The 27630-nt window shown below is 38.6% G+C and overlaps 1 protein-coding gene across 1 annotated transcript in view; it reads right to left on the reverse strand.

Annotated features, from left to right (window-relative positions):
- The window catches only part of LOC114684450 (probable maltase-glucoamylase 2), a 97549-nt gene that overhangs the window by 58827 nt on the left and 11092 nt on the right, over positions 1–27630 (reverse strand). Inside the window, exons 3-15 of the mRNA XM_037203623.1 lie at positions 22201–22277; positions 17856–17979; positions 17642–17751; positions 17231–17385; positions 16318–16489; positions 15195–15294; positions 14318–14430; positions 12013–12138; positions 9975–10106; positions 9786–9884; positions 7098–7211; positions 6112–6196; positions 2857–2974 (exon numbers count right to left, since the gene is read on the reverse strand). Coding sequence (XP_037059518.1) covers positions 2857–2974; positions 6112–6196; positions 7098–7211; positions 9786–9884; positions 9975–10106; positions 12013–12138; positions 14318–14430; positions 15195–15294; positions 16318–16489; positions 17231–17385; positions 17642–17751; positions 17856–17979; positions 22201–22277 — 1525 coding nt within the window. The remainder of the gene's footprint in view (positions 1–2856; positions 2975–6111; positions 6197–7097; positions 7212–9785; positions 9885–9974; positions 10107–12012; positions 12139–14317; positions 14431–15194; positions 15295–16317; positions 16490–17230; positions 17386–17641; positions 17752–17855; positions 17980–22200; positions 22278–27630) is intronic.

Here is a 27630-nt window from a genome sequence, read left to right on the forward strand (position 1 = left end):
AGAGATGAGAAAAGAGAAGAAATGTGATCAGGAACCAGAGATCTTCTCAGAATTTGCTTTCACTGACATAAAAACATCCGCATTTTCTGGACAAGGATTCTCTCTCCTGGTCAGCCCAGTGTAATGGGAAGTCATGACAGTGTTGAAAAACAGACAGAGAGTCTGTCTTTGATCCAATAGGTCACATCATGCACTTGTTTTTCTCAAGCCAGGCATATATTTTCTCAAGCCATTCGCATATATTTAATGTACTGTCCTTCAAGCTAAGGACAGGATTTCAATAAAGGAGTTTATAATCCAGCAAAAAGAAAATGAGCATCTAAACTTATGAAACAATGATTTTCATGTTACAAAATGAAAGCAAAAGTAATTTTGTTTATCGAAACATGAAAAAACATAACATATAAAATAGTCATGAAAGTATCCAGAAATGACAACATAGGAAAGTTTCAAACTTGGGAAATGGACAAGACCAGAAAGGCTGTCTTGTTTGGGACTAATAGCTCATGAAATATGTGGAAGAAGTATTTAGGTTTGGAACACACAGAAATTAAGCATGATCTGAGCATAAAGTACAAGAAGTGGCAAAGGAGTGAGAGACTAGGTTATGAAGTATCTCGGTCTGTTCTAGGGGCTGACATTTTATCATATAGAAAAGAGTATAATGTAAAAAGAAAATGTCCTGGGGAAATAAATTAGAAAACTCAAAAGGACCACTTTGACAGCAATGTAAAAGTTCTTTTTAAATTTTGACATCCACTCAACACATCTTGAGGTGTTGGTAAAGGCTGTTTTGATTCCTGGGGTTCAGATTGAGGCTCAAGATGTTGAGCTTTTAATATCATTCCCAGAGATGCTGATGTTGCCTGGCCTTGACCATACTTTGAATTGGTAGAGGATAGATTATTTGGAGATAGTTTAAAGTCAGTGAGGTAAGCAATACATAGCCATTAATGAGAGAAATAGTGAGGACTTTAATTAAAAAGTGATTATGGAAAAAATAAGAGATGATTATGATTAAATTTCTAAAGTAGAAACAAAATAATCAAAGGCTGATTTCAGGTGGAAGTAGAAATACTTAAAGATCATATGAAGTTTATCATTTCAGAGTCTGGGAGATAACAATAGTGTTGTCACTAACCAAGACACAGAATTTAAAATACTAGTCAGAGTGTGGTGGTTAGTGTGAAAAAGGAATTAGAGCTATGTGACTGGTATTTAGGACCCCATGAGACACTGAAGAGAGAGACAGCTAGAAGATACTTATGGTATGTGTATACACACACACACACACACACACACACACACACACACACACACACAAATGTCTGTGCATATCTCTCTCTCTCTCTCTCTCTCTCTCTCTGTGCGTGTGTGTGTGTGTGTGTGTGTGTGTGTGTGTGTGTGTGTGTGAATGTAAGGGCTCCTGGAGGCCAGATCAGGGTTAGAGTGTCAGATCCCTTGGAATTAAAGTGTAGGTTATAAGTCACTTAACTTGTACTGAACCACAGTCCTCTGCAAGAGCAGTGTGCACTCTTAACCATTGGGCCATTTCTCCAGCTCCAGTTTTGTATATTTGTGTCAGCAAATCAAGGTGAGGCACAGGTAAAAATACACATTGTTAAAATGGACAAAATGCAGTAGAATCCATGGTAAGGAATAGATTCGCTATGGTGGCCTAGAGTAGAAAGAAGGAAGTCCAGGGGTTATTACTATTGCTCATCAGTAGAAGAGCAGATGAAAAGAAACAAAATGCAGATACTAACGGACATGCAGACAAGAGGGTGTGCTGTGAAGAGCACGGGATGCTATGTAGACACACCTCTCAAGGACTAAAGGACCATGGTTTGAGGGGAGGTCGTGAGACATAGAGACGTGAGGTGAGTGAAGTGAGGAAAGCATGGGGGTGTGTCCATGAAAGAGGCCTGGCCGACTCCCTGTCACAGAGTTGACACTAGTATAGAAGAAAGCAGCGTGGGAAGAGTCAGCCTAGCCTTGTCCCAAACCTCTTGAAGAGTCTCAACAGCTACCCAACGCATTTTAGTTCTCCATCTCCGTTGCAAATCTAAAAGTTAAACCTTCTCAACTCTAGCCCAACTTTTTCCTCTCTTAGATATAATGATTATATTTTACTGTCATTTAGAAGAAGAACTGAGTGGAGTGAAGGGTAGCTGTTTCTCTCGTCACAAAGTCATGGCTAAAATCTTTGTCACCAGGTCTGAAAAGGATGTGATGTTTTACCTTATAAACCTGATTCCTTATAATGGGTAGTACTGGTGGAAAGAGTGGTTGTGGGATGTGTGTGTGTGTGTGTGTGTGTGTGTGTGTGTGTGTGTGTGTTACATACAAAGAAGAGAATTGAAAAGATAGGATCAAGAAGAAAAGAGACAAGGGAGAAGGGTGAAATACAGCGTATGTCATATGAAAGTAAGACACCCAGTTAAACTTGAATTTCAGAAAACCAATGAATAATTTTTATCACAAGTATGTTCCATGGAAATTTAACCTAGCATTTTGTACTATTTTATTCACTATAGTCTGTGGTAACCTTAGCAATTCAGTAGTGTGACCATGGCTGTTGTCCAGCCAGGCGCTTCAACTGCCTTGTATTTTATTGCCTGTGATTATCATTGGAATGACATCGTGCCTGAGCCATAAACCAATCAAAATTAAACTGACACAGAAAACCAAACTTTGTGCATCTTAAGTATTACTATATGCCAGTTTCTGTATTCTTATAATCACATAAAAATTGAACAACACATTTATGCAAGAGAATCCCATCTATTTGTCACCTCCCACATTCCATTTCCCACCTTCCCAAATCCAGAACCAGGTAGACAACCAAAGTCTTACAAGTCTGTGGCTCTTGACATGGTGTAGCCATACAGGCTGTGGACATCATAGTGAAGGCCGGAGTAAAGCTCTGTGTCCATGCAGAGGGTTCCTACCAACAGAGAGCCATTCAGGATGCCTAGAGAAAACATTCATGAGTGTGGCAATTCTCCATCAAGCAACTGTAACAACATAGACACCTAATCCTTTTCCCCTTTATTATCATACCTTCACCAACCCCCACTTGATAAAAAAAAACCCTTTCCACTTTTTAAATGTTACTCTTTACTGCCTCCTACATCAGGACTAAGCAGAGCTGGCCATTGATTCCCTGGAGCTCACTAAGGATGGTGGCAAGCAGGAGGCATCTAAGAAACCTGCTCAAGGCCCTGATCAATTGATCTGAAAATAAACATGAAGCCCCTGCTGTCTATCTGCATATGCTTAATCTAAGAGAACTACATGTACAATGTTCAAGGATGAGTGATGTAAATAGGGGGATATCCTCTTTTATCTCACAGGTAAAGCAGGAGTCATGTGACACTGGATATTTTAATGAATGAGAACTCAAATCCCAACCCTGAGAATCCAGACTGTGGCTTTTATTTTTGCCTTTTTTTTTTTTAAAGCTAAGACAGTCCATGTCTTATAAACTCATTTTTTTCTCCTTTCTGTGCAAGCAAACCTGGTGTGTTGTCCTGTGTAAGTCCTTACTAGGAGGCATAACTCCAGAAAGATGTGTGAGAAGGAACAAATTAAGGTTAAAACTTTCCCACCAGCCATGTAGGGTAAGGATTTGGAGCAGGAAATTTAACTGCATGGTAAGCTGTAAGGAAAGTTATATTTCTGGACTATGTTAATTATGAGCAGAACACTAAATTTTCCTAACGCTAAAGGTAGTTGTATTTGTGTCATCGTCATGAAAACATGTACTATGGGGTCATAAAATCATGAGAAGTGGCTCAGTCAGGAGGGAACATGACTGGTCCCATGTTAATTGACAAAAGGCTGCAGGGACAGAATGAGATGTGTGTCAGAGCAAGCAGACAGTGATGTAGTGAGGTTTTACATAGAAAGACAAAACCAAACAAACAAAAACCTTAACAAGAGTAAGATTAAGGGGGCTGGAGAGATGACTCAGCAGTTAAGAGCACTGGCTGCTCTTTCAGAGGACCCAGGTTCAATTCCAAGCACCCGCATGGCAGTGCATAACTGACTGTAACTCCAGTTTCAGGGGATCCAACAACTTCACACAGACACACATGCAGGCAAAACATGAATACACATGAAATACAAATAAATTATTTTTTAAAAGAATAACATTAAGAGATTAAGAAACAAAAATGATAAATTGATCTAGAATGACAATAAAAAAAAAGGGTAGGAAACAGACTGAGTAGAGAAGAATGAAGTTGTTAGGTGATTGTGGAGAGGATTTTGCAAAAGTGTAAATGGTCTAAATTCAAAGAAATTCAGAACTCCTTCAGGAACGAGAGAGGAGGTGAGAAGCAACAAAACCTTGGTCTCCCGAGAATATAAAGGGTGGACAATCACAATAAAGTTGTTAGAGACTGTCCAGATGCCTGTCCACCCAGTAGTATTCTATAAGTTCTGGGGCTTGTTTGTGAAGATTAACTTATCTTGAAGTTGATGTATGCCTAGGGGTCAGATTCTGGCAAAGGAATATAGGCAGCTTAGGTAAGAGCCTTACTCCATCTTATCAAATCCTCTTTACCTTCTCCCCCTTCACCAACAAAGCTTGAACCAAAGGCCTTCATCATGGGAGAACCAGACAATGCAAGAAACAAAATCTTTGATCCTCAGCTTGGATTCAGGCCCCCATACTTCACTACTGTGTGACTTGAGTCAAGTACACACTTTCTTAGAGTTAATCCACTGAGACTCTGGGGTTTCCTTCTTGCCATAATAGAATAGACAGTCTATTCTACACTGTCTATCATGGTTGATCTTCATTGTCAACTTGACTGGATTAGATCAGATCCAGTGCATTCAGGGTAGTATGGCTATAGACTTAACTGGATTTAGAAATTAAGAGACACAATTCAAGGTTTATCTGTGCTTCCAAGGAGGTTTAACTGAGGAGTGAAGACCTGAAAGTGGGTAGTACCATCCCATGGCCTGGGAGCTCAGACTGAATAGCCAAGATTGGTGAGTACCAGCATTCATCTCTGCCTTCCTATGGGGGTCCATGGTAAACAGCTGCTGTGATGCACTGCATTCCTCTTATCTGGGAGCCAGAATGAACCCTTCATTCATGGAACTGCTTTTGCCAGGAATTTGGTCACACAAGCAAAAAAGTCAACTAATACACTTCCTCATTTCCATGCAAATACACATATTCTTCAGGAGGCAAGAAAATCACTTTTGACTTGAAATAGAACCAATAAATAAGACATTGAAAGAACAATTGATGCTTGACCTGTATTTGTAATGAGAAAAGAGAAGTAAAAAGGAAGGAAAAATTATAGATTTACTTTAATTCAATAAAGTCTTATCATGAAGTATTGCAAAATTCTCAGAAGGTTTGAAAAAATCAAGCTACTTTAATGCTAATCTCCATTAAACAGGGAACCATTGATGTGTTAAACCTTGGCTAGAGCTGAAGAGATGGCTCTGTGATTAAGAGCAGACCGCCCTTCCAGAGGACCTGGGTTCATTTCCCAGCATCCACATGGCAGCTCACAACTGCCTGTAGCTACAACTTCAGGGAGTCTGACACCCTCACACAGAAATAAATGCAGGCAAAACACCAATGCACATAAAATAAAAATAAACAAATAATCATTAAACTATGGCTACTAAAAATGGGTGGAAAGAGAGAGTGGGAGAGAAGGAGGAGGGAGGGAGGGAGGAAAGGAGAGGGAGAGAGAGAGAGAATATGAATTATAGATATGTAGTTTGTACCTTAGAGTGTTGAAAATTTCTCACACAACCCAAAACACAGTCTCCTGAGAGCTTTGGATGCAGTGAGGTGGAAAAAAGAATCTAGAGCTCTTGTGGAAGTGCCACCAAGAGGGGAGCAGTGTGAGGGGTGGGGACATGGGGGAGTATCAGATTAACACTTTAACCACAGTTGCCCTTTGCAGTAAAAGGCAATTAGTGGCCAAGGGGTGCCACATAGACTTTATTAAGAGTCATTGGGATGTCTGGAGATTCATTGAGCTGGGAAGCTAATTGCTCCTGGCCAGGCTTTGTGGCTCTCATGTTACTTGAATGTGTTCAGTTCCAGGATCGCAGGCAAACAGGAGCACTTACTGGGAGTGAAAGGAGGGAAGTTCAAGTTGTTGGATTCACACTTGTGGTTGGAACCTTGGAAAAGCGTAGACAGTTCATCCATTTCCTTCAAGACAAAACCCACAAGATGGAAAAATGTATTGCCATAAAGGTAGCTGGGCAGGAAGTGCTTATAACTAGAAGCCAGAATATCCAGGTCTCCTCCTAGCTGCTTTCAGGATTTTAAACACCCTCTCCAGCTTCGCTTGGCCTCTTTGTCATTCTTAATAAAAATAAGTAGTTTGGATTAAATTGTATCGAAATTATATTACAGTTCTAAATAGACATTGGACATATTTTAATTTTATGAACTTATTTAATCTACTAATTAAGATGTATAATTTCAAAGGTTGATCTTGGCCTTACAAATTGTGAATATTTTATTGCTGGTGTTACTGCTTCAATGTATTTGAAAAACTGAGGACAAGGTGATATTCTTGGTCTTTTAATTTTCTCTGTCTTATTTCCACTGGGGAACAATAAAAGAATATAATTGAGGTCAAATACATTTTTCTAAAATGAATTAAAAAAAATAATGTCTAATCTTGCCAGCAAAAATATCTGAAGTTTACAAAGAAACTTCAATACTCTACAACAAAACCCACAAAGCCTTCATTAAGTTATTTTTAATGATTAAATCTTTATGAACTAATGCAGTAAATTTAGCAATCATCACTTTTAATGAGGCCATATTGTGAGTTGAAATTGAGTTTATAAAGAAAAAAGTTAATTTCTTAAGAAAACAAAGAACTTTATCAAAATGAAACTATCAGTTGGTGGTAAATGTAGAATAAGAACGTAGTGTTTTAGGAGCCCAATTTCCCAGATATATACTGGGCATGGAGTAAAAAAATCGTATATGCCAGTATGTCAACCAACCTATATTACTATGGATCAGTGTCAACATCTATATGAAATTTTGACATGTCCACTTCCAATGGATATTTGAGTTTGGAACGATAACTTACAATCCACACACCATCAAACTCCAGAAGCTTGTAAAATTGAGTGAGCTGCTGGGTCCACCACAGAATAGAGGCTGGATTGGAAAAGTCGGGAAAGACTGACTCTCCTGGATAGCCCTGCAGAACAAAGAGGAAGGCCGTGACAGTGTGTATGATGGTTCTGTTCGTCATTGATTATTTGCTGCTATTTCTTTTTACCAGAAATCTCATACTGCTTATTATTTAGAGTCAGACTTGCCTTCCTGCCAGCAAAATCCAAATATGCAGTAAAATGCCTGCAAGGATCCAGAGGAAGAAAAGTTCACGGATTAAATGAAAGTCTGTCATACATCCTTTCCTATCTAAAAAATGTGAATTTTCCATATGTAAGGCCAATTAGGAGATACAAGATAAAGTCTTCTGTCTGTGACTAGGGAGCTACACCCATGAAACATCAACAACATGGATGCCGTAACAAGACTTGTGCAACGACAACACCAACTGGCATATAAACGTGGATGGAGACATTTCACAAGGGCCGACTCCTAGGTGAAGAGCTACAATCAATGGTTGCTGAGAGAGGAAGAATCAGTCTTCCGCAATGATGACCCCAAAGACAGATCATCTAATCCCAAGTGGTCAGTCCAAAACACATGTACATAAGAAAAACACTAAATGAGCTCAGCAGATTATACTCATAATCTTTATGAATACATATCAATAATAACTAAAGAATGAGAGGCCATGAATTTGAGAAGGAGTTAGGAAGGGCCAGGGAGAAGTTGGAGATTGGAAAAGGAGGTGGTAAATAATATAGCCACATAAAATTTCTCAAAAAATAAAATTTCAAAAATTAAAATAAATTCTGGAAAGTCCAAATGTTAAATATTTTAAGAGAATAATGATGTATGTTTAATATATTGTTAATTTGAGATTATATAAAATATGTTTGGGGCAATTGTTATAAATAATTGTTGATTTCATCATATAAACAATATTTTGTAAATGTTTGAATAAAGTTACTCTTACTCCTATCAAAAGTGTGCAATGTTGTCTCTTTGTCTTTTCCACATCTATTGTCTAGGCATCTTCTACAATCACACAAAGATATATACATAGCCAAATTATTAAAACATCTGGCTTACTAGAATATAAACTGAAGTATAACATTCTTACTGATTTTCTCTATAAATTTATAGTTTGAGAATTTGGAATAATTTTGTACTCACACAATTTAATCATTATATTTAGTAAACTGCAAAGAATTCTTTTAAAAAATGTGTTCTTTGTCAGGCAGTGGTGGCACATGCCTTTAACTACAGCACTCTGTAGGCAGAGGCAGGCCAATTTCCGTCAGTTTCAGGCTAGCCTGGTCTACAGAGTGAGTTTCAAGACAGTGAGGGACAAAGAAATCCTGTCTCAAAAAAAAACTAATAATAATAATAACAACAATAAATTTAAAAAAAAAACAAAAAAAAATCTTACAATTCCTTTTTTGAATATGTTGGGTTATTTGGGCTATTGGTTCTTTGTTTTAGTTGATAGACACCAAGGAAGGATAGGGGTAATTTTCATATCCCAAGGAATGAGTGGTTTTGCAATAGAATCCCAACAGCAGCGTAAGAGAGGCCAAGCTAACTCCACTGTAACCCAATGTGTTTGCAACATCCCACAACTTTCCTCTACTACTATTATCTCTGCCTAGGCCTTAGAACAAATGGTTCTTCGTATTTGCTGGTCAATCCAAGCAGTCACCCAATTAATTGCCTTAATTATAAAAATTCTTCATTGCAGCCCATCCAAACACCCCACCCTACTGAAATGGCTCATCCAATGGGGATCAGTTTTAGATAACCACAGTTTTTATTTGACTATGGCCTCTGACCTCTACTAATACATGAAAATGGGTCCATCTGGTGTTTTAGAGATTCACATCTAACAGTAAAAGCAAAGGCTTGGTTTGGAGAAGAACTCTGTACAGCTTCAGAGAAAATTAAGAGCAGTGGAAGGACAAGTAATTAAAGTAAACTAAGTCAGTGAGGAAAAAGAGCTGAATGGAGGACAGGGCATTAACGACACCGAAAAGATAGCTTTGCAAAGTAAACAACTCAGAAGCTATACTACGACACAGATTTCTGAGATTACGTTGCAGTTTTTATAAATGTCACACAATTCAGTCATCTGGGTTAACTTTATGTATGATTGGAATAAAAGCTTAGCTATGAGAATCATCTGAAAGTACATAGTCTTACAAGCACTGTTGTTCTGAAAATCAACTCTTTGGTCATTTATCCCAGTTTCTGAACCTGACACCACAAAGTCAAGCCTGGGCTTTAGCTATGAGTTTTGTGTAAATGAAGAAATATATTATCTGAACCAGATTCCACGTTCATCACAAGCATCTTGCCATGTTACTGAAGTTGAATTTAACATCTCAGGGAAGAGAAATTGAGAGGTAATCAAACTTAACGGAATTTTCTACTAATGACATATTTGTTTTCTATTATCTAAAATATTAGTGAGTTTAGGGCTAGCGTTTTATATCTCTTAGAATTTTAATAACTTTATTATCTTATCTATTAGTTTAAAGTAGAGTAAAACTACTAAAGCCACAAAAGTATCAATATTGCAACTTGCCTCCCACTTATTTTCATATAAAAAGCACAACCTTTGCCCAAACTATTATTTATTCTGAATCTCTTGAGAAATTACCTCCCCAACAGCAAAGCCACTGGAGCTCATGATCCACACTCTGCTCTTGCTTCCATTGTCATAGACCTCATAGTCAGGGTCCTTAAAGATGCCCGGGTTCTAATAAATAAGCAGAGTATAAATGTCATTTTGGTAAGTGTCTTTTGCAACTTGAAAGGAAAACTGAGGCACCACATTGTTTGAACATACCAGAATAATTACATATTTCTGTCCATTGTCATGCAGGTCCTTAGCAAACTCTGCAAGCTGCGGGTAAGCCTGCTCATCAATAGTGAAATCTTTCCTTCCAGCCATGTAGTCTATGTCTGAGTATTGCACATCCTGAAAGATAGTTCTGGGCAGTTAGAACCTAGGAAATAATCACCTTGCTGATTAGAAGGTTTTCAATTCAGTTCCTAACCATTAAAAGAGAAGCCATATAGCTTCATAGTCCAGGAACTCTCCAAGCTTGGCTGGCTCCTAGAAATAAATAAGCCCTCTGTGAAAGATGCTTCTGCTCTCAGACTGCAGCAATGTGTCCACATCCTGCTAGAAGTATGTCATGAGGTACCTTGGGGGACTTAAGATAGGAAGCGTGTATCTTGTTTATCCTTGTAATTTGAGGATTTGGATGTTGGACATGTAGCAGGTACTCATGAAATGTGTATTTGAATGAACATATGAGGGAACTTAACCACAAACACTTTGGATCTCAAACATCAAGTCAAAATGTAAGTTCATAAGAGAAGAAAGGGGTCTTTTGATCTATTAAACTGCTAGAGGAATGATTAATAATGTTAAGTGACAAAGAGATATAGACATTTGACAAACCAAACCCTCTTACATGTATTGTTTGTGTGTTTGCATATCAACATGTGAGGACAAGATGCCATTATTAATGTGACTGGAATGTAAAGAGGTTAAAGGTTAAAGGTTAGTGGTTAAAGAGGTAAAGTATGACTGCAGCTTCAGTATAGGCACTTGACTCTGGATATTCTTTGTTTTCCAATCTTCCATATACTCCATGATCATATGAAAGTATCACATACGCTCTTCACGTGGCTTGAGGCTTGTTGCCCAATGTGGTATCATCTGCTCTGATCTCTAGTAGTTAGTTAGGTCCTAGGTGCCACTCATACCCACAGAGAGGGGCACTCCCAATCAAGACAGAAGAGCACGTTTGTCCCCATAACACCAACGGAAGCAGGGGGACAGAGCAGAGGGAGCACTACTACAAGTCAAGTGACAAGAACGGTTTGTACAAATCTGCCCTTCTGATGAGTAGTGCCATCCTGGAAAAGGGGAACCATACAGTTCCTCATTCGGAAGACAGTGGTAAATTGAGAGCCAGCCAGGCCTGAGAAAGCCTTTTTAAGCTAATACAGGCATGCAAAGCATTGGCCTGGTTCTTCCTGAAGTTGAGTGTTTTCAGACAGTATGCACGGGGAAAGCAAAATTAAATACTACCAATTTCCCCTCAGTACCAAACAACATGCTAGGAATATTTCTCCTAAGAAAACTTGCTCACTGTATCAGCCCTCTTGGATTTTCTGGCATTAGGCCAGTCATTTCCACCCATATAGTTTCCACCAAATGCTAACCACATAGACATATGTCCAAACTGAAGTTCTGAAGCTTTAAGAGTTAGTCCTGAGGAAAGTCCACAACTTCATTGACTGTGTGAGGAGCTTATCAGACATTAGACACTTGGAGTTGTCTTTTGACAGGAGAACTTTGAGCATCATAAATACTTTACAACCACAGAGCTCCAGAGTTAATCTGGAAGGAATTTACAAGGTAGCTGTGAAATTAGCTTACCGTAAATCATTATTATCATCCTCAGCTCTTTCTGACCACATCACCATGTGTTGATTTCACTCATAAAATGACAACTGAGTTTGATGGTGTTCATGCTCAGGGCTATCTGATTTACATGCATTATGTAAAATATTTCTCACCTCTCTCCAAGGTAGGTGTAAAATTTTTACTTTTTAAAGACAGAAACCACAATATACAGCTATTAATTAACTAATCCAAGACTGCATGGAGATGTAAAATGATAAGACTAAAATTCAAGTCCTTTGGCTCTATGAACTATGCCCTTTGCATGGACATATGAATAATTCAGTATACTAATTCCTGATGCTGTGTGTGCCTCTATCAATCATCCTATTTTTCCATCTTAATTGAATAAAATGCAAAGAAATGAAATTGAATCTTAACCATGATAAGAAAAGCCTCAACTTACATATGGGATCTCAGCATCACGATTTCGCTCTACAACCTGTCTCAACCCATTAATGCCACCATAATCCCTGCGGCTGAGCTGGAAACCAAGGCTCCAGTAGGAAGGCAAGAATGGCCGTCCAACAACCTGAGAAGAGAGGAGCAAAAGCACCTGAGTGTTTATAACAAACACAAATGAACATGGCAGCATCAAGCCCATCTGAATCATTTGTTCCTTTTCATTTTCTAAAAGGTCTTGTCAGAAACAAAAGGAGTCTCCTGCTGCAAAACTCCAAATCTCATGTCTCTCATCACTTAAATTAACTAAATGTGTCCCATCAGCAGCAGCAGTGGTACAAAATAGGATTTTCAGAATATGTTGGACTAATAATGTCATTTTGTGACAGTGGTTCTCAACCCTGTGGGTCGAAACTCCTTTGAGGGTCACATATCAGATAGTCTGTATATCAGACATATACATTATAATTCATAACAGCAGCAAAATTACAGTTATAAAGTAGCAACGATATAATTTCATGGTAGAGGGGTCACCACCACATGAGGAACTGTACTAAAGGCTGCAACATTAGCAAGGTTGAGAAACAGAAAAGGAAATGGGCTGGAGATGTAGCTCAGTTGATAGAGTGTTTACCTAGCATGCAAGAGAGCATTGGTTGAATTCCCAACAGTAAAATAAAAAAAAAAAAAATGGAGGAAAGGGGAAAGCAGTCATTGTCCTATTGGGTCAGAAGGTGGTGTCTTAATTTCTTTTCTTTTTGCTGTGATAAAATACCTCTAATAAAGGCAACTTAAGGGGACAAGGTTTATTCTGGCCCAAGTTACAACCCATCATGGCACAGAAGTCAAAGCAGCAGAAGGTTGAAGCAGCTGATCATATTGCATCTGGGGGAGGGGGAGGAGAGAGGGAGAGAGAGAAAGAGAGCAATGAATGCTTCTAACGCTTTCCTTGTTCTCTCCATCCTCCTAAGAAATAGTCTCATCTGCTGTCAAGGTAGGTTTTGATATATAATTAATTTATTCAAGAGAGTTCTCTATGGGCATTCCCATGGGCCCATCTCCTAGACAATTCTAGGTTCTGCCAACTTGACCATGAACACTAACCCTCATAGTTGGTGCTTTGTTTTGTTGCTGAGTGGTGCTGAGAATAGAGGCCAGAGTCTCATGTATGGCAGACAAGCGTTCTACCACCGAGCTATAACTCTGGCCCTGAAAAACAGTAATATTCATTCATCCAATCATCTCTTAATGTTTGCAGTGTCATAAGGTCCCTCATGGTCCCTCATAAGCACCGAGAGTACAATGACACAAAGGCAACAGTATTCCTGGCTTCTCAGAGCTTGAATGGTGTAAAGATGACTCATGTAACTGCAGATGGCGATGTTTGACAATGGTGAAAGTGTAATACCTTATGACTCAAGAGTGTGGTGGGTGAAAAAATACTGTATGTGTTGTGGGATGGTCTGTATGTCAAATTGCTGTGATTGGTCAATAAATAAAACACTGATTGGCCAGTGGCCAGGCAGGAAGTAGGTGGGAAAAAGGAGAAAGGAGGATTCTGGGAAGCGGAAGGCTGAGGCAGAGAGACACTGCCAGCTGCCGCCATGACCAGCAGCATGTGAAGACACCGGTAAGCCACCAGCCATGTGGCAAGGTATAGATTTATAGAAATGGATTAATTTAAGCTCTAAGAACAGTTAGCAAGAAGCCTGCCACGGCCATACAGTTTGTAAGCAATATAAATCTCTGTGTTTACTTGGTTGGGTCTGAGCGGCTATGGGACTGGCAGGTGATAAAGATTTGTCCTGACTGTGAGCAAGGCAGGAAAACTCTAGCTACATGTATGCTTGAAGTATTCAAAATTCTGAGCATCTCAAGCCAATACTCTAAGAAGAACCCTGTCCCGTATCATTCTAAGAGTCCCTGCCCCCTAATCATAAGTTTTTCTCCCATTTCATATAATTCCTTCCTTCTTATTTATTTATTTATTTGTTGATTGAATGCACTTTTTGGATTTGTGGCCTTGGGTCCTTGGAATAATTATACCCAGAGGAACAAGAAGAGATAGACAATGGGCATGCCTAGTAAGCAGAATTAAACTTTCGTTGGCATTTCTTAAGGCTTCCTGTATGGTGCTTACAGTAATGCAAAAAACATCCAGTCAATTCACCAAAGAAAAAATGAAATACTTGTAAGCTCAGCATTTATATCCATAATATGTACTAATAATTTTAACTTTCTTCTTGTTAACTCAAACAAATAGATGATAAAGTAGCAATAGCCTCAGAGTAGGGAGGGCAGACCCATACCTCCAGGTACTCCTGAACTACTTGCTCTGGCGTGTTCCCCAGGAAGATGTAAAAGTCAAGAATGCCCCCAGTTGTGCGGTAAGTGATGGCAGGAGCAGGCTGAAGTGTGGCCTCTGGAAGGATTAGAATGGTTAGAATCTTCTGAAAGATTGGAAGCTTGAATAGCTTAAGTTGTCACAAATTCTGTTTCATTTTCAAGAGAAAATGAATCACATCCATTCACTTTATCTGAATTTTGTTAATTTGAACAAGATACCCATCAAATGTGAAATTTTGTCTTGTTTCATATTGCTTATGAGGAAAAAGAGAAAATTTTATTGTTATCTGGCTATATTAGAATAAATTCCTATGATATATGAATGGTTTAATCCCAATGAAAAATATTGTGGAAACTTATCAGGTAAGTTTGACATATATATGCACACACACACATATATGACAGTTATATTTTTTAAATCAATAGTGCTTCTTGGCACATACTGATTAGAAAGCTGAAGGAAGATGGGTGTAGAGTGAGGCTGAGACACAATGCACAAACACAGTCTGCTGCCTACAGGCAGACAGACCAACACATGCTCAAATCTACAGGTATCTTTGGAGTGTGTACATCAATGGATGCTATTATCCACACAATGTTTGGAGAAGCATCCCATCAGAGGAAGTCCCTGAAGGAGGTTTAGGTCAAGTGTCTCTAAGTCTGAGCTGGATCTCTGAATGGCTAAACGGCTGTCAGGTCCTAGTTTCAGTAGAAGCACTACATGCAACACAGGAGTATTATATGAGGCTCTCATGATAAAGGTAATCCTTAAAAATAACAACATCATATCTAAATCTATTCCTATCCAGAGAAGATTAAAAATATATATATACTTCCTACCCATAGCATTGCTGTTCAACAGAAAAACTCCCAAAGAAGCCCCACTGGAATCTTCAAGGCACAAGAAGAATGTGTGTGCTCCATAAAGATTAGCCATTCCCTGTCAACAAGAAAGGAAAAACGGAAGTAACAGGATTATGTGCTTAAAATATTTATCCTGAAACACACCTTTAATTCCAGTACTTAGGAAACAGGCAAGAGGATAACTACTTTTAGGTCAGCCCATGATACACAATGAGTTCCATGCCAGCTTGATCAACACAACAAGACTCTGTCTCTAATAGACAAACAAATAAATAATAAATGTGACTCACAGGACCAAAAATTCATGAATATACTTACTCAACATTTAATCATGTTATACCAAAATGGCATTATCATAGTAAATGGAGAAACACAATATGGTGCATGTATTCTATAGAATACTATTCAGAAAGGATATACTGCAATAATACAGCTCAAAATGTTACATGAAATGGAAGAAACAGCCAATACTGCTGTCTTTGAAACATGCTGACATGCCATACAAAAACAGTTAACGAGGAACTTTCCATCTACTGACTCCACTGAGAATGGCCCTCGATTGATATTCTACTCACCTTAGTTACTAAAGCGAGAAAGCATCATTTTTGCAAAAGCATTTTCTTCTTGTCTTTTTGTGATAATGGTATGGAATCCAGAACCTCACATACACTTAAATGTAACTTTCTACTGCTAACATACTCAGTCTGTTTCATTGTTTTAATTTTGAGACAGGGTCTTACTTCTAGCCCAGGCTGGTCTTGAACTTACTCTGTAGGCCAGGGTGGCCTTTTAGTTGCAAGCCTCCTGTCTCGGCCTCCCGAATAACTGTGATTATGTGCTTGCACCAAGAGTCCTGGTTGTTTTCTGATATTATCTTATTATCATTAAATTCTATTTTTCCAAGAAAGTTTTTTTTTTAATTTCTGTATTTCTAATTTAAAAATCTATTAAACTCAAGAACAAGTAGTCCCCAAAACAAATTCATGTAAATTGTGAAAAATAAGACATAGCTGTGCTTTTGTCAGCCATTTTTGGGAATGGAGGGTGAGTATTCTCGGCTGTGAGCTATGAACAGGGGTCAGGGTAGCCAGAGCCTCACCTCTGTGGGAAGGGCATCCCTGGTGAAGATGGGCCAGGTGTTCCAGCTCATGTTGTGGAGGTACTGCTGGTGTACGTGTTCCCCCAGCCCATACACATTGGAACTGGGCAGTCGGAAAGACAGCTGCAGGTACTGCTGGTCAAACTGGAGAGGCCCAATGCCTGTGTCCAACCTGGACAACGGGGAGAGAATAGGAGTCACAGAAGCATTCTGGCTCTGCAGAAAGATGTGTCTGCCTCTCTACATGCACTCAGAGATGAGTGACCTCAGATTTCAGCAACAATTTTCATGCCGTCCCCAGGGTGTTCTCATGGTATCATCAACTCTTTGAATTTAGTAGAGCATCATAGGATGGGACTCCATCATCACAGGATTATAACTGGAGGAAGAACCAAAGTGCATCTCCAGATATGACTGTGGATGCTAAGTATCGCTAGCCCAGGCCCCTCTAGAAAAGCAGTGAGGTATACAGCCTTATAGCACACAGGTGACTAGGGACTTGCTAGTATCAGGATTTGGGTGCAGATTTTCTTGACATTAGTATTCATATTTCATGCCATGCAATTTGTGGTGTAAGCCCAAATTGGTGTTAGGTAAGATTCAGAGGTAATGATACTTTGGTAACTCAAAACAACAAAATTCCCTAGTCCATAACATATGAGAACCATAAATAAGTATGTGTGGATACTTACTATAAATGTGTATCTGAAACTTAGTAAGCAGTATCATTATAGTTTCATACTCTTTGCTTTACAGTTGTAACAGATTGCCATTGTTAATTAGGCATGGTACTAATTTTGCATTTTTCTGAGGTTCAAACGCATTTCCATGTCTTACTCATCTTGCTGTATAAGTCAGGATGAGTTACATGGGGACTCTGTATTCAAAGATGGACAAAGAGTGTGGAGCTCACAAGACTCTGTTATTGCTCTTCCGAATTATTCGGATGCTGAAGGGTTTATTGATGACCTCTACATAGTAGCTCAAAACGGACTCATCGGCAGTCCCATTCATGAGGTTGATGTTTTCATGAGGGACTTCATAGCGCATCTCATTGAAATCAGTGATCTGAGAGAAAAAAATAGAATTCTGAGTAAGACCACTCCTTGTAGTGCTGTGGAAAATGCTGCTTTGGAAGCAGTGGCCCATGGGAATGCCTCCAAACCTTGGCCCTGTAGATTTTGGTTTCTGAAGTGAAATCATCCAGACAGTGTGTCCTGTCAAGTCAAGTTAAGATGCCTGCCTGTCTCCTCCAGAGATGCCCTCAGAAAGGAGACCTCTGCACTATCTAAAGAGTTGTATCCAGCGGTAAACTCCTACTAACCTTAAAGTGAAAACGATTGGATGTCTGGTACTCAGCTGTCAAGAGGGCATCAGTGATATCATTTCCAAAAAGAGATGGAGATGAAACTTTTTTCAACTGAGCAGTCAACCCTAAGGTAAATGAACGAGGGCAAGAGACAGTATTAGCTTTCATTTAGAAGCTACCTTGGCTGGACCACAAACAGTGACTTCCTGGGACCATCGGCAGTGCTCACCTTTGCTTGTATTTGTAAGGACATTGGTGACTTCATAACCCCAGTTCCTGGGGAAGAAGCATGCAGGGACTTTGGTATCTGCCACTGGATTCCAGCAGCATTTATACTGCCATCGACAGACATCCTATAACAATAGAAAAGAGCCACCGTTACATAAAATAAAGAAAGAAAAGTGTTACTTACCTACCAATTTACAACCCATGTTATGCCAATGAAGATTTGAGGTAGGTTATAATTAAACTCATCCATGTATTCATCCTCAATTTATTCATACAGTTATCTAGCCATACAACACACATTCTAGATTTACCAGAGAAGAAAATGGTAACACAGATATGTAATATTTAGCTTGTGTTTCACTAAACTAACTGTTTAGTTGGAAGTCTAGACAATTAAAATAGTGATGATGGCATGATGAGTTGACTGTTCCAATAGAATATCTCCCAAAGCAAGGGAAACACAGGCCAACCATTTCTCCCAGGCTAGTAGTCTAGGTGAGGTGGTGAGGCATTTTAGGGAGGTAAGAGGTAAATCTGTTCTTAAAGCACCAGGGCACATTAGACAGAGAAAGCAATGGACATGGCAAGATCAAGAGATGGGCACACATTAAGCTGTTGCCTTGATTTTAGGGAAGGAATTTGGAAGTAGAAGAAAAATGAATGGACTCCACCATTTGTTATGTACACAGCTAGAATGTCTGTCTCTTGTTAAAAGAATGCATCTGGCCTGGTTCTACTGTAAAGATTAAGAGGATGTCATGCCATTGCTTATTCCCAAATACTACTGACAAGATTTTTAGGTGTCAATAGATGTAATTGCTCTGAAAACCCAGAATGACTTTTATAACTATAAAGTAAATATTTATCGAGAAAATCCTAGCATTTCTAGCCATACAGTCTTTTGAAATATGCACTTATTATCCCAGATTAAACAGTTTCCACCTTGTTCTTTTCACATAAAAAAAAACCCTGCAGATTAGAAGAGAAGGACTTTGGGTATCCCAACTGCCTCTGGGGCAGACACTGAGAACCTCTACCACCTCTGAAACTGAGGTCCATGAAGCCCCAAAGGTCAGTTTCGCTGCAGTAAACTATGTCAAAGTCTACAAGGCCTCTATAAAGAACAATCAATATCCAGTTAAACATAATCTTTGTGTGTGCAATCAGTTCTGACAGTTTCTTTCAGCCCCACTTACCAAAGGTCAAAACCTGGAGACGAGTAATTACCAATAAATCAAACTGTGTCCCTTTCATACATTGCTTCCCCATAATAGCTTCCTTTGTTTTCCATGTCATTTCTCACTAACCAGAAAGCCCTCCTAAACTCATGTCTGGACTATGGGTGTTGACTCACAACCAGTCTCCTTGTTCCCCACCCCCACCCCCATAATACCATATAACCCTAAACTGTGTCCCTAACTTATCTCCCAAATAAATTCTGTGTCATTTGTCAATTAGATAAAAATAGCTAAAAAAATTTAAGAAGAGACAACCGACAAGGAAATCACCTGGAAATCAGCTAGCTCACCCCTGTGTGATGCCAGCATTGTGGCAACAGAGTTTCTGATAGATGATTAATTCTATTAACAATGTATACAACTTGTTTCAAAATTAGGAAATCTTATTTTTATATATATTATTTTACCACACTATTTCCTATGCTTAGATAAAAATTGAACTTTATATAGTTTAATTTTCTAAAAGCTACTGTGATTGAATTATTGGCTTTAAAAATGATCTCAAAAAAAAAAAAAAAAAAAAATGATCTCAATACTTTATTGAGATTTCAGAGAGGGAAAAATTATTTTCTTTGTGTGTGCATGAGATGAAAAAGAAGTGAAATATATATATTTAAAACTAAATTTATCTTTATTTTCAAAGAACATTACTGTATTATAAGACTTCAAAAAGCTCTACATAAAGTAGAGGAGAATTGAGAAATAAATTTAAGAAAACTTCTAGTTGCAAAACCAACTTCCAATCTATACTAATAATAAGCAGAAACTTTCCATCTAAAAATAATATTTAACTGGATTAAAACATTAAATAATTTTTAAAAACTAAAGCAATGGGTAGTGCGTGCGCTGCAGATAAGAGTGATTTTCCGGATTTATAAGAGCTATTCCAACCCTATTGTAACTACAGCAGTGTGAAAGAACAGAAGAGCCACTTAAAAATCAGATAGCAGAAGCCAGTCCACACTTATGAACTATGTTCTTTCGGTGAAGGCACCACAGCTATCCAGAAATAAAAAGCCATATCTCACACTTGACAGTGGCTTCCACAGGCAGTCGTCACTGCAGATTCAGGGTGGGGCCCGGTGGAACTCCACAGGAGTGAGGGGTCAGCGACTCCCAGGGGCTTGAGCAGAGGCTGCAGGCCCAGAATGGAGACCAGATCTGACTGAGGATAATTCCCCCAGCCACACAGACAATTCTATAACCCATACAGGGGCCAGGGAAAGCCGCTAGCCTGGAGTTGGGATTAGCTGGGACCCAGGGTAAGGTTTATAGGGTCACATGGAGTTCCACATTTCTCAGAGCAAGCTACAGACCCAGACAGGCTGCCTGAGTGGACCTGGACAACTCTTTCGATTGTCAGTAGAAAACTCTGGCCCTAAACACCAGTTCCACAGAAGAAAACGACAACCGTCCTACTACAACTTGGTCCTCTCCTGAACACTGTGAATTCTTTCACTGAAAGAAGAAAGAAGGTTCAAATTTAAGAATAAAAGAACTTTCCCTAAAGTTTGTGCAACAACGGCGTTTCTGAACATCATCACTTATGTGAATGCGTCTGGCAAAACTACAAAGTGCAATGGAGCTTATGAATGAATGAAAAACAAAAGCTAAAACAAAGCAGGGGCACCATTTATTTGTTCAGGATGTAACTATAATTAGTATCTCAAATTAAAAAATTAGGTAAAACTTTTTGAGAAATGGTAGCTAGCAAGTTTAAGTTGATCAACAAATTAAACAATAAATAATGATAATTTAAATTAAAGGTAATACATATAAAATAATCATTAGTAAGAACATCATTATAATCAAAATAAGCATCAGCTAGAAATACAATGAATTCTATTTGCAATAAAAACTGAAGCTATGACTGGGTAGTAGCGGTGATGTACACCTTTAATACTCGCACTCAAGAAGCAGAGGCAGGTGGATCTCTGTGAGTTCTAGGCCAGCCTGGTCTACAGAGTTCCAGGCCAGCCAGAGCTACACAGAGAAACCCTGCCCCAAAAAATAAATCATAAATTTGTTTTTTATCAAATTAACAAATAAGAAATTATAAACAAATAATAAAACAAAACCCCTGAAGCTATGAAATACCCAGAAAGAACTTCACTACGACAAAACTTCACAATAAAACACATATTAAACTTGCACAATACAAAACACACTTACAACTAAATACAAAAAAAAAAAAACACATATTAAGGACAACATACACACACAAAAATGTACGATTTCCTTTAATCCCAGTACTCAGGAGGCAGAGGCAGACAGATCTCTGGGTTTGAGTCTATCCTGGTCTACATAGTGAGATCCATGACAGCCAAAGCTACAGACAAACTCTGTTTTGAAAAACCATAGATAGGTAGGGAGAGGGGGGGGGTGGATGGATAGATAGATGATAGATAGATAGATAGATAGATAGATAGATAGATAGATAGATAGATATAAAAATAAAAGAGAGGCTGTCTATCTCTTTATAGTAAGAAGATATACTAAGATATCAGTTCTTAAAACCTAAAACTTAGCACAGTACTAATTCCTACTTAAATATAGCAATACTGGATAGAGACTATAGAATATAGGCTACAGAAATGAAGTTCAAATATACACTACTATTACCACATAAGTCAACAGTAACTACAAAACAAGGTTCAAATATTTGATATTCTCATGGGCATCACCCAAGAGGGAAATCTGTTCTTTCACACATGTCCACTGGGAGCTGAGTTGCCAGTTACTCAACTTCAGAGGCTCTTGTTACATGGAGTAACAAGTATTTAGTCAACCACACTTGCATGCTGACCCACTTCTAGAGGAACTGTAGGCTAGTCCACAAACATTTGACCTCTCCAAGGTCATCCCACACCTGGAAGTGGCTCCAGCATTGGTCTCTCCCTTCTTCTCCTTCAGACTTTGGAACGTGTCTGCACCTGCACCTCACTTTCTAGCCTGTTACTTCCTTAGTGCACATGTTAATTTTATTAACATCAGGACAAGAAATTCCAGACCCATAAGACTCGCCCACCATTTCTCCCTTCCTGATTAACATACTCATTTATTTAAAATAAAACCCTGTAAGCTACCAGCAAGGACCCCATGGCTGACCTCTGTCACCACCTGGCCGGGTGCACAGTCTATCCTTTCTGACACAGCGATGTTTGGACACTCGGGAGTAAAGGAACCTGTAAAGAGAGTAGAGACCAAAGTTGGTACTTGTAGTATAATCACAGGTACAATTTCTAGGTCTGTTCGCCAATCTAATCACTGGTAGTTGACACCAATATTTGTACATAATCTAATCACTGGTAGCTGACACCAGTATTTGTGCATGATGTTCACTTCTTTGAATGTTAAATCACTTATTTTTTTAAATTAGTTGGTTAACTTTTTAAGACATATAATCCTCTGACCATGCATTCAACCCCTTAAAACATGTAATTCTCTATGTGCTACCTAGTTTTTTATGTCAATTTGACACAGGCTAGAGTCATTTTAGAATGATCTCAATTGAGAAAATGTTCCAAGATAGGTCTGTGAGCAAGTCCATAGTGCATTTTCTCAGTTAGTGGTTGATGTGGGATGGCTCAGCCTATTGTGGGTGGTACCATCCCTGGGCTGGTAGTCCTGGGTTCTATAAGAAAGCAGACTGAGTAAGCCATGAAGAACAAGTCAGTAAGCAGCATCCCTTCCATAGCCTCTGTATTAGCTCCTGCCTCTAGGTTCCTACCCTGCTTGAGTTCCTGCCCTGACTTCTTTCAGTGATGGACTGTTATCTAGAAGTTTAAAATAAAACAGGTTCTTTCCTCCTGAAGTTGCTTTCGGTCACGATCTTTATCACAGCAATAGAAACTAAGACACTGTGGTTTTCCTTAGTTTTTACAAAGTTGGAAAAGCATTAACTACCAATAATTCTAGAACACTTTCATCAAACCCAGAAGAAATCACACAATTACTAGCAGTCTCTTTCTATTCACCTCTTCTTCTGGTTTCAGGAAAATACGCATCTATTTTCTGTCTCCTTATATTTGTCGATTCTGGTTATTTTATATAAACAGAATGTGTCTCTCATGGGCTTTCCAATGTTCTTCCTTGCATTGCTATTTCATTCCCTTTGGTGGGTAAATCATATTCCATTATGCAAACATAATATAATTGATGAACATTTATGTTGATTCCACCATGTGTGTGACTGTTACACATAATTCTCTTCTGCAGCAGTTTCTGTGTGAAAGTGGTTTTTTGTTTGTTTGTTTGTTTGTTTTGTTTTGTTTTTAGTTCTCTTAGAGGTTACAAGTCTGAAAATGGAACTGCTGAGTCATTCTTTAATACTGTCTACAAACTACAGAAGTGACTGTATCATTATTTTCCTCTTGGGACTATATGAAGACTCCAAGATTCTGTGAACTAAGATCACCACTAGCTACATATTTTTTAATATAGTCAGCTCAATGAAGAATAATCTCATTGATTGCTTGTTTTCTCCAAATAATTAATGATGCTGCATATGCTTTCTAGTCTTAGGGTCATTTGTAGATCTTCTATGGAGTATGGTCTAATTATATTCTTTGTTTATTAAAAAGTTGCTTTTTCTATTTGTTTATGAACCATGATTTTTGCATTAGTATTATTCTTAGAGAATTTTGTACAATGTATTTTGATCATTTTACCTCCCAAATTCCTCCCATACTACTTTTTCTACTCTTTCTTCACTACCTACCCAACTTTGAGTTTTTTCTTTTTTTCCCCCTCCCATAAAATTCATTTTTGTTGCCCAGCTACTCTTGGACTAAGGCCTGCCCTACACTGTGGCCAACCTAACAAAGGTATCTCATTAAAGAAAGTTCTCTCAAAAAAAAGAAAAGAGGAGAAAAAAGAAAGAAAGGAAGAAGAAAGAAAGAAAGAAGAAAGAAAAGAAAGAAAGAAAGAAAGGAAGGAAGGAAGGAAGAAAGAAAGGAAGGAAAGAAGGAAGGAAGGAAGAGAAAAAGAAAAAGAAAAAGGAAAAAAGAGCTCTCCCTTCCATAGCAACAACTACTGAATAGCAACAACTCCTGGCTAGCAGTGGCATTCTGTGCCCACTCCCCCACTCCATGCTGGGATTTTTGTCTTTGTCTTGCTTGAGTTTACATGAGTCTTGTGCATGCTCTCAGAACACTGTGAGTTCCCATGTGCAACCTCTGTGTTGTGTCCTGAACTGACTGTTTCTTTGAAGTCTCTGGCTCTTTTACAATCTTTCTACCTCCTCTTATGCAAAGTACTCTGAGCTTTTGTGAGAGCAGTGTGATATGTCCATTCCACTTTGGGCTGAGCATTCCACAATTTCTTATCTCTGAACATTGATCAGTTGAGGGTCTCTGTGTTGCCATCTAGTGCAGGAAGAAGCTTCTCTGATGAAGGTTGAGTAATGCATTGATCTATGGGTATAGCAACAAGTCATTAGGAGTCATATTAATAACTACATCCACTTAGAAAAAGAACAGTATTAAATGAGTTGTAGTATTTTTATGTATTCTAGATGTTCAGTAGTATCATATGTGTCATTTGAAAATGTTAATATATTTCCTGTGGCCTATGTTTTTCTCTGCTAGATAATGTCATTTAAAGGCCAACAATTTTCAATTTTTTAAAAAAATTCCAATCTGGCTACTTCCCTCTACCCCTTTGGTTTCTAAACTTGAGTTTCAGTTATTAAACTGAGGTTTTGAATATTCTTATATTTGTCTTGTTTGCTACAAGTTTATGGTTTGAACTCTTCCATTATTGCATGAGTATATCCAGTTGAATTAGCCAATTGATTTTTGGTTTATTTGTTTATGCTTGGGTTGTTTGTCTACTTATTTCTTTGTTTGTTTGTTGTCAACAGATTCTCACTCTGTAGTCCAGGCTGGCCTGGAACTCATTATGTAGCCCATCTGACCTTGAATTCATGGCAAACTCCTGCCTCTGCCTCCCAATGCTGCAATGCTAACAATGAGTCACCATACTGGGCTTTAACTTTAATTTTATTCCACCCATTTCAGTCAACTGTAAAACAGAATGGAAAAATATTTCTGATATTACTTTAAATGTACACTTTCACTCAAATTTAACATTATTGTCTTAGTCTTTATCGACTTAATTGAGCCTTCTTCCACTTAACAATAACAGAGTCGGAGGCTTTATGAGCTATCCAAACCAGGATTTCATCCAGTTCCAGGCAGCAGTTACTGTGAGTATAACAGGGACTCTCCAGCGCCTTTGTTTACTGTTTTAAAAAAGATTCCATATATCTTTCTATTATTTTATGGCTCTCTGGGAGGTAGTTAAACTGGATTAATGATTTATTTAAACATGAAGTCTGAAACATGAAGTCTGAAATCTTGGAAAAATATGGAAATAACATCATAATTGACTTTGCAAAGAATGCAGGCAACAAAAGCAATTAGACAAATGGGACTATACAAAATCAAGTCTTCTGAGTAGTGGAAACCATCAAGGAAGGGATACAGCCACACAGAGAAAGTGGGAATCTATATGCATATGTAAGCCAGATGCCTGATAAGAAGTTAGTTTCCCCCAAATTGACTAACTTGCTTTAAAATTAGATAAAGATACTGATTAGTATTTCTCCAAAGAAAACCTACTGATGGCCAACAGATGTAAAGGATGCTGAACATCACTGGTTGCCAGGGATTTAGATTAGAGACTAGGTGTCATGCTGCATATTAATATATTTGTGTCACTCCCCTGCCTTATAACGCTAGTCAAAGTTGGGGAAAGGTGAAGAATCATCTGCAAGGAGTCTGGAAAGATTCAGATACCACTCATAACATGGAAGCTTTGCAGAAAGATATCACGGCTATGAGTAAAGCTCATTTGGAGAGTGGCTCTTTGGATGCCTTAGCTTGTGATCTTGAGTCAGATGTCCACTCTCTTAAATCCTCTAGATTGGACACAATACTTTGCATTCATTGGGGTATTGATTCTTATTTTCTTTTGGTTGTGTTATTATTTCCTTGTCTTTTTAAAATTATCCTACGTTTCCTATACACAGTGAGGCGTGATCTGCTGGAGCTGCGTCTTAAAAACAAAAAACTGGGAAATGCCACACCAACTCCAGTGTCGTCCATGTGACATGAACAATTATGTCAATAATAGCGGACGGGAGATACGTGTCCCACGGGACTAAGCTCCCTGGAGGTCCCTGGCAGAGTACCCGTGTTATGTCTCGTTCTCGAAGGAGACGTGCTTCAGAGATCATGAGCTCCCTGGGCTATGGGTTCTGTATAACTGCTTTTCTGATAATGTTCTAATTAATCTATAAAACACAGCCAAAATTAATGAATGCTTGGGTTGTGAACTGTGGAGGAAAGGGGAAGCTGGACATGGACCTTATTTAGATATAGCAGAATGAACTATTCCTAAAGACCTCAAGCCTCAAGCCGCTAGATAATAGAAAGTATAATAGTTCAGGCACTTCTACGGAATGAACACTCACCCACTAGGAATCCTTTAGGAATCCCAACTAAAGTGATTTATGGCAGAAAACATTATCTCATAGGAGGCAGATGGTGGGCCCCTCTGTTGAGGAAGTTCAGCATAGAAAACTTAAGGACTAGAACAGAACCCTTTCCCCTTACAGGTGTAAAAGTACAAGTGTCCATATTCCAGCAGGTAAAAAGGTTTTTTATTAGAAGAGATATATGGTAAAGAACTGAAGAAAGACTTAGGGAGGATCTGCAGCATCCAAATTGGCTAAATGGGTCATGAGAACCAGAAAAGTAGAAGTTCATAATAGACTATCGAGCAGCTGAGATAAAGATGAAGGACACAGCAGCAGCCGCAAAGAAGCCTTCACAAGTCTAGGGACTGTACTAAGTTTATAAAACACAGACTGCTCTTTGGGTCATAATGTTCTTGTGAGTGAAGGGATATGTCTAGTGCCGATTAGTAACTGTGTGCTTGGTTTTTTTTAAAGATGATGTAATTGAATTATTACCAAGCTCTTGTTGGTCCCTGTATGACTTGATAGTTTTATTTTCTGTATATAAACTACTGATTTGCAGAAGTAAAGTTGCAGCAGATTCAAACCACTTTTGAGTGTGTTGTCTGTCTGTCAGTCGCCGAATCCTTGCCTTCCTGACTACCCAAGCCCTGATTCTCCTACGGTCGTGGTACTCCCGGTGGGCCAGTCCGTGGCAGAAAATCAAAACCATTGTCTCATCATAGCAAAGGTACCATCTCACATAAGTCCATTTGGCTATGACCAAACCAAAGACAAGATGGCTGTAGGTGAGAATGTGAAAAACTTAAATCCTGTGTGCTACTGATAAAGAATTGAAAACAAAACTACCACACGATCCTTTAATACCACTTCTGAATACTTAGAGGTCTAGCTCTTAAACAAATGTTACACTTGCATATTAACTGTGGCACTTTTCACAATGGCCAAGATGTGCAAACATCTTCCATGCCCAGTGAAGGTTGAATGGACAAAGAATGTATCATAAGCCGTGAAATATATGCAGTCTTGGGGGAAAGAAAGAAGTCCTGTAACAC

This window comes from Peromyscus leucopus, chromosome 3 (assembly GCF_004664715.2).
Source record: "Peromyscus leucopus breed LL Stock chromosome 3, UCI_PerLeu_2.1, whole genome shotgun sequence".
Taxonomy (NCBI): Eukaryota; Metazoa; Chordata; class Mammalia; order Rodentia; family Cricetidae; genus Peromyscus; species Peromyscus leucopus.